The 12,407-nt window shown below is 32.3% G+C and overlaps 1 protein-coding gene across 1 annotated transcript in view; it reads left to right on the top strand.

Moving 5' to 3' along the window:
* The window catches only part of LOC107677643 (protein naked cuticle homolog 2-like), a 45,669-nt gene that overhangs the window by 25,594 nt on the left and 7,668 nt on the right, over nucleotides 1-12,407 (top strand). The window contains exons 4-5 of the mRNA XM_016472629.1: nucleotides 9,488-9,533; nucleotides 10,690-10,802. Coding sequence (XP_016328115.1) covers nucleotides 9,488-9,533; nucleotides 10,690-10,802 — 159 coding nt within the window. The remainder of the gene's footprint in view (nucleotides 1-9,487; nucleotides 9,534-10,689; nucleotides 10,803-12,407) is intronic.

Raw genomic sequence — 12,407 nt, 5'->3', positions numbered from 1 at the left:
TTTTTTTGTTTTTAAGAGTATTTTATACATTGTATTTATTATAATTTGTGATAATATTTTATGTTTTATTTTATTCATGTTTTGTTTTATTATTTTTGTATTTCATTTTATGTATTGTTATTTTATTTATTTTAATTTAATTTTATTGATATTGTATTATATTTCACTTTATTTATTTTATTTATTTATTTTATTTATTCATTATTTATTATATTTATTTTATTCATTATTTTTAATTTAATTTATTTTTAACTTTATTTTTAAATGTAATTTTTTGTGAATCTGTTTATATGGATGGTTCATTTCAGTGGACTGGCTTAAAAAAGATTCACTGATTCATTTGAATCTCTGCGAGGCATACATTTTCTGTATTATTTTGTTAAATATTTTGTTACATTTTGCTGTTCACCATGTTTTAGGCTCATTTAAATAATGCTGTGTAATGCTATCACATGCATTTTGTGACACTTGAATGCCGCTTTGATTGCAAAAAGAAATTCCATTATTTGATGGTTATATATTTAAATTATTCTAGTTTATCATAGTAAACTGCAGTTTAATTTGTAGCTTGAGTCTCAGAGCAGCTTCCCGCCACTGATGAACCTTCACCTTATTATTTATTATTTTATTATTTGTATTTATTTATTTATTTTAGTGAATCGGTTTATATAGATGGTTCATTTCAATGAACTGGCTTAAAGATTCACCGATTCATTTGAATCTCTTCGAGGCATACATTTTCTGCATTTAATTATTTTGTTAAATTTTGCTGTTAACTATGTTTTAGACTCATATAAATGATGCCGTGTAATGCCATCACATGCATTTTGTGACACTTAAATGCAGAAAAGAAATTCCATTATTTGACGGTTATACCCTAGTAAAAAAGTAATATAATTAAAAATACATTTATTTCATACTAAGTATAGTTCAAATCTATTAACATATTTACTGACAGATAACTCGAGACTTACTGATATAAAAATGATAATTAAACATTATTTGGCATACTATTTGTGCACAATGCACATTTATTAATATTAAGTCTAAAATGTGTTTTAATGTCACTTTTGATGAGGATTGTATGATCTTTGAATAATATCTTTAAATGCAAAATATTTAAAGTGTACTTGCAATAGTTCCACTTTAACACAATCAAATGTACTTCAGTATATCTTTAGTTGGACTTCAGCACTACTTCCTCACAATTAATGTGCATTAAGTACAAAATTAGTTTTAGCAGACTTTTAAGTATACCAGTTTAGTGTACTAAAAGTACAATTGCAGGGCATTTTATTAAGTACATAAATATGAAAATGTATTTGTAGTATACTTGTATATTTCAAATACATTTAAGTGTATTTATTTTTCACTAGGGTATATATTCAAAATATTGTAGCCTAGTTTGTTGTTTTTTCAGCTAGAGATTCACAGTAACTTCCCGTCACTGATCTGCATAAACAGGTGATGGACAAGATGAACCTTCACCTTTATAATATCAGGAAGCCACGGCAACAATGAGGTGTATATACACATACACACAGTCCCTTCCTCGTGCTCTGTTTATATTCCTGCGGCGCTGATCCGTCCGTGTGCTGTTAACACCAGCGCTCCATTGGCTCCGCTCCATTCGATGTGTCCCGTCTCCAGACGCCTTCACTTCCTGCGGTGGAGCAGGGCGGTATTTTTAGGAGCGGGGTCGCGGTTGACCTCCCGGTGACCCCTGGCCGATGTCACGGCCGTGAGAAACTTCACATGTTGGATGCGAGCCCGTTCCTGCGGTCTGCCAGCCCAGCCGGGAGAAGCGTGCGCAGTGTGTGCTGAAGAGATGAGCGGTCTGGAGAGATAACACTCGTGTGTCAGACGCTCTCCAGAGCGGACACGGGTCAAGCTCTTAAAGGGCTTTTAATCTGCGCTGGAATCAGCGGTTGGATTTTATGATTAAGGTGCCACAATTTCTCAACTCCACACTCTCACAGCACTCATTAGTAGTTGAGTACCTTGTAGTTGTTACCTTTCAACTTTTTATCTCATATCTTTGGATCTCATAGTTATGACTTAGTATTTTAGTAATCCCAGCTTTTTGTCATAATTTTGACTTTTTACCTCATTATTATTTAGTTTGTCATAAATTTGTCTTTGTATCTCATAGTTGTTAGTGTCTTGGTGAGTTCAGGTTTTATATCATGATTTTATCTCATAATCTCATAATTATGATTTAGTATCTCATAATTTTGACCTGTCATATTTATGACATTTTATATTAAATTAAAGTGCCACAATATCTCAACTCCACACTCTCACAGCACTCATTAGTCGTTGAATACCTTGTAGTTGTTACCTTTTAACTTTTTGTCTCATTTCTGTGGATCTCATAGTTATGACTTAGTATTTTAGTAATCTCAGCTTTTTGTCATAATTTTACTGTCACCATATTCTAATTTGAGATTTAGTTTGTCATAAATTTGTCTTTGTATCTCATAGTTGTTAGTGTCTTGGTTTTATGTCATGATTTTATCTCAGAATCTCATAATTATGACTTAGTATCTCATAATTTTGACCTGTCGTATTTATGACATTTTATAATAAATTAAAGTGCCACAATTTCTCAACTCCACACTCTCACAGCCCTCATTAGTGCTTTTAGATGTTGTTTAGGTGTAGCATGCATTTTTATTGGCCAAAATTAAGAATGGAGTACTAGTGGACTGGATACTGCACAGTATGTGAAACAAAACACATCTTACATGTAACATAGTGAAAAGGTTGCCTGCTACTGTTGCATGTTTAAAGCCTCCATTATGTTTAAAGATGCATTTGTTCATCAAAGTAAAATTGTGGTCCACAGCTGTCATGTAAAGACTGTTGGCAATGTTCAAATCTCTCAATGGTTCCACCATATGTATATTTTCCTTTTGAATATCCAATTTCACTTAAAAAATACATCAGATTATGTAGGTAAAATGTGCTTTGGTAAAAAAAAAATGCTTTGGTAAATCATAATTAAGACCTAATAATCTAAATTGTGAGATAAAAGTTTACAAAAATATGCCATGATTTTGATATATTTTTTAAAACTGTTATCTCATAATTTTGACTTAATAATATTGACAAAAATATAATTCATATGACTTGCAATCTCATTATGACTTAATTTTTTCAACTTTTAATGTCATAACTGTCTTTTTTCATAATTTTGACTTTTTTATCATAATTGACTTTTTACCTCATAATTATGACTAATGTCCTAATTTTGGACATCTCGTATTTATGACTTTTATTATCATAATTTCAAGTTTTCAAAAAGTTGAAATTAAGATAGAAAAAGTCATAAATATCTGAAGTCAAATGTAAGACATACTAAGTCATAATTAGGAGATAATGACTCATAATTTTTTACTTTTGTCATAATTATGACTTAGTGTTTCATAATTTTGACTATCATAATTATGACTTAGTATATGTCATAATGTCGACTTTTTCATTTTTTTTAATTTTTTTATCTCATAATTATGACTTACTATGTCATAGATGCATGTCATATATTATGACATACTAAGTCATAATTATGGGATAAAATTTTTTAAATCATAAATATGAGAAGTCAAAATTATGACACTCATATGAGATTATTATGACTTTTCTTATCATTTTGACTTTTTATGTCACAATTATGACTTATCTCATAATTTTGACTTTGTGTCATAATTATGACTTAGTATCATTTTTTCAACTTTTAATGACATAATTATGACTTTTTCTTCATAACTGACTTACTTTTTTATCCCATATTTATGACATTTTATGTCGTTTACCAAAGCATGACTCTTTTCTTGTGTGGCGAGAATTGGTTTCCATGCATAGAGAAGAAGCCATTGTGATTTTCAGTAATTACACCCAATAATGTGTTTATTTTGGCCTTACATACTTTAATATACAACTCTTCATGACTGCAAATATCCACCATTAGTGTAAGGAAAAAAAAAAACTCAGAACGACCAGATCAGTGTAGTTTGACATTCTAGAATAACTAAGCTGGATTTACTAAATTTGAACCACACCATCTCACTGAACTCTGTGTCTTGTGTTCATACTAACCTTTAAATATTATATACAAACCACACTGAAGCTCTAGGAAAGTGTTCTTCAGCTCCATTTAAGAGCGGCCCGTAAAAGCTGTTTGAGAGGTGCTGCTGAGGTTCAAGTGTGAGGCACATTTGCGGTCCCAGGATGAGGAGGGGCTGCTCATAAAGACGCCCCAACATCTGGTAGAGGTTTCAGAGAGGCCCTCTGGATGTTTCAGGATTAAGAGAGACGAGCTTGTACTGTAGGGCTTTAAGTTGGTTAGTTGTTTAGTAGCTCAATAACAGCCAAATATATTTAGAAAAATATGTGAAAATTAAAATCAAGTGAACATAAACCACTCTGGATTCACTTGATTTTCTCTTCCATATAATTTCAAAGCACACTGAAATCTGGTCTGGAATACAGTATACAGTTAAACAAACATTAGCTGGAAATCAGGTAGTTTTATAGACTAACTATTGCGACATTTTGACTGAAGCAATTGCAGCATGCAAATTGGGATCAGCACAAAATGTACTTTTTGAGTACATTTGTACCTTTGTCTCATTTTTACAATTCCATTAGTAAACAGTCATAAATATGATTTAGTATGTCATAATGATGACTTTGTATCTCATAGTTATCACTTAGTGTCTTAAGTTTGAGTGTTTGTCAAAATATTGATGTCATCATTATCTCATAATTATGTCTTAGTATCTTGTAGTTGTTACCTTTCAACTTTTTATCTCGTATCTTTGGATCTCATAGTTATGACTTAGTATCTTAGTAATCTCAGTTTTTTATGTCATAATTTTGACTTTTTACCTCATTATTATTTAGTTTGTCATAAATTTGTCTTTGTATCTCATAGTTGTTAGTGTCTTGGTAAGTTCAGGTTTTATATCATGATTTTATCTCATAATCTTATAATTATGATTTAGTATCTCATAATTTTGACCTGTCATATTTATGACATTTTATATGATAATTTCAACATTTTATCTTATAATTCGAACATAATTTTGAGTTGTATATCACAGTTGCGACTTAGTATCTTAATCTCAGCTTTTTGTCATAATTTTGATTTTTACCTCATAATTATGATTTAGTATCTCATAATTTTGACCTGTCATATTATTGACTTTTCATATTAGTTTCAACTTTCTATCTCATAATTATTACATCATTTTGACCTTTTTATCTCATAATTATGATTTAGTATGCCATAAGTTTGACTTTGTATCTCATAGTTATCAGTTAGTGTCTTAGTACATTTTATGTCATAATTTCTACTTTTTATCTCATAATTATGACCTGTCATATTTATGACTTTTTAGATCATCATTATTTTTTTAATCTCATATTTGACATAATTTTGACTTTTTATCTCAGTTATCAATTAGTGTCTTAGTATGTTTGGCATTTTATGTAATAATTTCTACCTTTTATCTCATAATTATGACTTAGTATCTCATAATTTATGACTTTTAAAATCGTTTCAACTTTTTTCTCATAATTTTTGACTATCTCATTTATCACTTAGTATCTTTGTAAGTTCAGTTTTTGTATCTCATAGTTATCACTTAGTGTCTTAGTAAATTCAGTTTATGTCATTATATCAACCTTTTAATTCTGACATAATTTTGACATAGTATTTTAATAATCTCAGCTTTTTGTCATAATTTTAAGTTTTTATCTCATAACTAACGACAAGTAATTCTCAGTGAATTGCTCATGAATCTGAACACCAGAAGCTTTTGGCCTGTAGCTCGTTCTGCAGTGGGTTTGATGGAATGAGTCTAATTTTCTCCAGCAGATAAACATCAGCATGTTACACTTACAGAGGAAGCAGATAAGAGAGATAATGAACGAGCTGAAATAGTTGATCGGGTCATCGGTATTCCAGCGGGCCGTGGCTGAGATCAGCAGAAGGGAGCTTTGGACGAGTCCAGGAGATGTTCTGTGATTTACAGGCCTGGGGAACTTCAAACATCTGGCCGGGCCTCTGACGCAGATGAGCGAACAGACTCGCTCCACAGCTGTTGTTTCTGAGACCTCTGGAGCGCTTCATGTCCTGCCAAGAAAACACTGTGCCTCACATCTGACCTCAGGGTGAAAAGTCTCTCTGCGCTGGACTGTAAAAGCCCTTCGGCCATCTGTGGCACGCCCCCAAACAATCAAATGGCACAAAGAGACGCATTCACAACTTATTTTTAATATAGTCTTTGATTGCTCAACTTGTCCTTTCTACGATTTTGTATGCATGCTTGAATGCTACAAATGAGCAATTTTGCAATAGTTTTCTTCTCATTTTTTATCGTTGTTGAATCGTTTCTATCGTATTGCAGCATAAATGGTTACAGCATGCTGTTGTACACATTTACACCAATTTTCTTTCCAGTGTGTTCAATGAACACTGGATCTGACCGATCCTTGGAAGTGAGAGTCTCCTGTGTATTTTTGGTTAGCTAGAAGCCAAGACCAAAGCAGAGATTACAACATTAGTGAGATGCTGTAGATGCTTTGGCGCAGAGCTGACCGCTGGATCTGGACGGAGACCAGCGGCAGGGACCTTACTGCCAGACTCTCGCTACACAGTGAGATGAACGTCAGCTACTGTCTGTAATACACTGGCAACACATGCATACACTAGTGCACAAAAGATTGGAGTCAGGGAGATTTTTTAAATGTTTTTGAAAGAAGTCTCTTCTGCTCACCAAGTCTGCATTTATTTCATAAAAAATAAGGTAAAATTGTGAAATATTATTACAATGTAAAATAGCTGTTTCTATGTGAATATCTGATCAAAGCTGAATTTTCAGCATCATTACTCCAGTCTTCAGTGTGACATATTGCTGCTTCATATTTTTTTGGAACCTGTGATACATTTTTCAGGATTCTTTGATGAATAAAAAGTTAAAAAAGAACAGCATTTATTTAAAATAGATATCTTTTGAAACATTATAGACCACTGGTCAAACGAATAAAATAAATTAACACTTTTATTCAGCAAAGATGTGATAAATTGATAAAAAGTGACAGTAAAGACAGTAAAAATCTTTTTTGAATAAATGCTGTTGCTGTTCTTTTTTTTTACTTTTTATTTATCAAAGAATCCTGAAAAATGTATCACAGGTTCCAATAAAAATATGAAGCAGCAAAAACTGTTTTCAACATTGATGATAATGCAACATATTAGAATGATTTCTTAAGGATCATGTGACAGTAAAGACAATTACTAATTCAGCGCTGCGTCACAGAAATAAATTATATTTTAAAGTATATTAAAATAGGAAACCAATATTAGAAATTGCAATAATATTTCACAATATTACAGTTTTTTTCTGTATTCTTTATCAAATAAATACAGCCTTGATGAGCATAAGAGACTCCCTTTAAAAACATTTTACTGATCCCAAACTTTTGAACGGCAGCGTATACACACACACACATATATACATACATATGCATGAAATGACTAAAACTTTAAAAAACTCTAATTGTAGCTGATAGTTGAATTGGTCAATTGGTTTGGCCTCTTTTAGTTAATCATATATGAAACATCTGAAGCCGCTCTGCATGAAGCAGAAACAAACGGCAACAAACACACTGATACGCCACAGACTCATTTTAGAGCCGCCACATGCTTATTTCACAGATCTAGGCCGTCAGAACACGTGGATTTGCCTCCAGATGCCCTTTGAGCACACTTCCAGTCTCTGATGAGAGTTTGACACAATAAAGAAACCAGGGCCTGTTTTTTCTTCAGCTGTGGATTGGAGCCAGCTCTGTCTTAATGAAGCATATGGCCCACACATTGCTGCTTATAGGGCCTCAGTGGGTGACGGCATTATGGATAAAATACCATGTGTTAGTCTTTAAAATGCAGAGGGTGGTCAGATCTGGGATGCATCTGTTGCGCTGGGTGGTAATGAGTTCACAGACATGTGACTTTAAAGAAAACATGGCTGCCCTGCTGCTGCAAATCATCGCAGTGTTGCATTCTGGGAGGCGGATCCGTCTGATATCAATACAGCTAATTGGATTATGGAAAACACATCTGGACCCGCCCCTCGGAGCTTCTCATTGGTCGATTGCCTGACTGTCAGATTGTGTTGAAGCATATGTTAAAATTGTGGAATAAAAATCACATGAAACATGTTCAAATCATTGTTATATTCACAATGTGATATTGTGATATTCAGTCTTGCTTCATTTTATGTCAACAAATTATTACAAAAAATACTTGTGTGTAAATTATAAATTACAAATTTAAAAGTGAAAAATTATTTGTGCATAAATTACAAATGAGTATTTTTTTATACTAGTAAAAGTATTTTCAATTACAAATTAAAAGATGTTTAAAATGATTTATGTTTATGAATTACAAATTTAAAAATTTATACACTAATGTTAATTTGGGGGTTAATAAGAAGAAAGTAATACTTTTATCAAGGATGCATTAAACTGATCAAAAGTGAGAGTAAAGACATTTATATTTATGTTACAAAATATTTATTTTTCAAATAAATGGTGCTCTTTTGAACTTTCTGTTCATCAAAGAATCCTGAAAAATAAAATCACAGTTTCCACAAAAATATTGGGCAGCACAACTGTTTTCAACATTGATAATAATCAGAAATGTTTCTCAGCATATTAGAATGATTTCTGAAGATCATGTGACACTTAAGACCGGAGTAATGATGCTAAAAATACAGCTGCGCATCACAGAAATAAATTACAGTTTAACAGAGATTCACATAGAAAACAGTTTTTTTTATATTGTAATAATATTTCACAATTTTTTATGTTTTTGCTTTATTTTTTTAACCAAATAAATGCATCCTTGGTGAGCAGAAGAGACTTAAAATCTGCTACTACTTCTACATTGCGAATATTGCCTATTTCTAATTTCTGCAGTGGCTTCGGGTTGGTTTTTGGTGGATTTCAGTGGATCTGATGGTTGTTTTTGAGGTAGTTGTCGACTGTGAGCAGGTTGGGATCTGTACAGCGATGTGCCGTTGAGCATTTCTGCAGCAGATGATTTAGTCTGTTCCTGATGGTGTTTACAACAGATCTCGGCCTATGTCTGGATTTAACTCATTTAGCAACATAACCCCAAAATGTTCCTGTCAGTAAAGTATGAGAACACAATAATGTCTCAAATCATCACAACAGCCGCCACAGAGAAACATCAGCTCTCGTCTCCTCAAGAAAATTGTTTCTGTGTTATTTTGGGTTGAAGTTAGAAGGGGTTTTCGTTAGATTTAATCGTATGTGACGCCGTCATCGTTTCAGCGTCCCTGAGGAGCAAATGCTTCAGATGGAGGTGTTTGCTTTTCCTGTGGTTTCTGGGCTGTATATTGAACTAACACCTCCTCTCTTCATCTCCTCTGTGTTTTTTCCCATGTTTCTCCTCCAGGAGCTGAAAGACGGACAGATGCAGGTCCACCGCTGCCCTCTACAGGGTGAGTACAGACACAAAACGTCTGGATTTGTGCCCTGTTTTCCAGTCTAAACATTCTTATAATTGAGATGCATTGATTTTAAGATGCAAAATGACATAAGGAGGCTTGTTTTGTGAGAAATTGTACTAAAATTGCTAAAACTAAATTTAAATAGAAATATAAGAAACAAATAAGAATGACAAAAGCACACAACAAAATTCCTAAACCTTAAACTAAAATGAAAATAAAAACTGGAAATATAAAATAAAACCTAATTCGAGATATTAAATCATATAAATAAAATATATTATTTTTAGATTTAAAAATACAGTAAAAAATTATATACTAAACTCTGTAAAAAGCTAATTCAAATTATGAATAAATACTACAGTAGTATATAAATACTAAAATAACACTGAAATGGAAATAAATTGCTTTATTTGATGATAGTATATTATATTATTTACTGAAAACTGAACATATAAAAATAAATATATTCGTTTTATATGTAAATATATAAAATATATTATATTTAATTAAATACTGAAAACCGAAAATATAAAAATATAAGCTCATTCAAAACATGAATAAATACTACAATATTATATAAATGATACTAAAATATTATGCTTGAGACAAGACCAGATATCTGCCAACAAAATCAGAAAAGTCCATTTGTTTTCCCTTTGAATTAATCGGATTTTTCTGACCCCATTGGCAGATACTTGTTCTTGTTTTAATCATTTTGATTAAGTTTTCAGAAAACAACACTTATTATCCTCATCATTTTGCTTCTCGAGTAAATGTATCTTAATTAAAGAATGTTTAGACACTTGTACCGTTAAACAAGACACTTTTTATACTTTTGGACCCTACTGCACTCAGTGTAGTGTACTCACAGTACTGTGTGTGTGTTTTTGTGTGTGTGTGTGTGTGTGTGTGTGTGTGTGAGTATGTGTGTGTGTGTGTGTGTGTGTGTATGTTCTGAGGAGAGTTTAGCAGCTGCCTACAACCCTCCACCCCCACACACTATAAATACACACACACACACATACTGATAAATACACACACGCGCGCGCGCTTTGGGACCCTACTGTATGTAGTGTACTCAGTGTAGTGCACTCAGTGTAGTGTGCTCACAGTACTTGTGTGTGTGTGTGTGTGTGTGTGTGTTTAGTGGTTTTGCCTCCAGAAAAGGCTGAAGGATGTGAGAGTTTTCTGCCGTCTGAAGATAGAGAGAGCGACGCGCTGAAGGAAACCTGCAAAGGGAAGAAGCGCATCAGTCTAGATGTAAGTTCACAACAAATACAGTATTTATTTGTCAAGTGTCTTATTACAAAATGCATTACGGTCTTTTATAATCTAAACTTTTTAGAATCTTGACAACAAACATATCATTGGAAAGGTCTGAGTCTCAGTATTCCATATTTTGTGATAGAAGTAATATTGACAGAGAAATTTAGACATTTGTGACAGAAAAATGCATTTAAAAAAATCAATGGAGGTTGGATGGCACCCGGTGGCTGTTTGTGGTATAACACCCTAAATAAACTTTCACAGGAACCTCAATTTTGTTCATATCAACTTCAAATTTGGAACATAACTTTAGACAGAAGGCTTCAATTTTATAGCAAATTTAGAGTAAAACCTGTTATGTAAAATATTAATTTGATATAAAGTAAAATATAATAATATATTATTATATAATATATATAATAAATCTGATTATATTACCTAAAATGTATAATGTAATGGATTACGTTACTAACTACAATTTTTGTCATGTAACTGGGAATCAGTAACAGATTACAGTTTGCAAGTAATCTACCCAGCTCTGATCATTTTATGAACTGATTCACTGAACTGATTTATCATCCAAATAAACTGAATCATTAAATGGGATTTGACTTCACAGCACTATTTTAGAGTACATTTACTCTCTATTAAAATATCTCTAAAAGGGAAACAAAAGACAAACAAGACAAAAATACTGAGGAAAAAATAACAGAAATGTTGGTAGTGTTTTAGTTTCAGCACTGGTCTACATAGTCTGTCATTTTTCCTTTAACCCAATACCAGAGAATGTGCTCTCCAGTTGATTTTGTGCTCAAATAGCAGTAACACAGAGCTGAGTGTGTGTGTGTGTGTGTGTGTGTGTGTGTGTGTGTGTGTTCTGCTCTCATAATGAATGAGACACATCAGTGTCATCCGAACGCATTGCCAGAGGCCTGAAATCACATTCGCAGCATCTCCAGACGTTACTCCAACAATTATCATCCTCGTCACCAGATACCCGTCAACTGCATCTCCTGCCAAAAAGCTGAAACTGAGAATTGTGGTTAAAAAGAAGACGAAAAGCGCCTGTATAATCCCACACAAAACTCCCTTATACATCCTCTCCAACGAAACTCTATACCTGTACAGATTCAATCTTTCCTTTATTAAAAGAGTAATTTGACCATAAATAAACATTCTGTCATAATTTACTCACCCTCATGTTTTTCCAAACCTGTCTGACTTTTATTCTGTGCAAAAACAAATGATGAAGCTTCTGCTTTACATGCAGTACAGTGAAGGGGGATGTTGGATCTGTTTCTGCTTCACAAAATAAATAAATAAGTAAATAAGTAAATGAATAAATATAATGGTTTGGAATAATATATTTTTAGTTTAAGTTTTATTTATATATTTAAGAGTGTATTAATGTGTTTTCATTTTTTTTTTTTTTTTATTATTTATATACTATTATAGTTTTTATTAATACTTTCAATTAGCTTTTCTTCTGTTTTCATTTTCATTTAGTTTAATTTTTAGTAATCTTGTTTTGTGCTTTTTTCATTTTTATTCACTTTTTTTTTTTTTTTTTTTACAATTTTGGTTTAATTTAAAAGAAAA

Source organism: Sinocyclocheilus anshuiensis, unplaced genomic scaffold (assembly GCF_001515605.1).
Source record: "Sinocyclocheilus anshuiensis isolate Anshui unplaced genomic scaffold, SAMN03320099.WGS_v1.1 scaffold796, whole genome shotgun sequence".
Lineage (NCBI taxonomy): Eukaryota > Metazoa > Chordata > Actinopteri > Cypriniformes > Cyprinidae > Sinocyclocheilus > Sinocyclocheilus anshuiensis.
The sequence above is the reverse complement of the archived record's forward strand: the minus strand, read 5'-3'. Positions and strand labels throughout refer to the sequence as shown.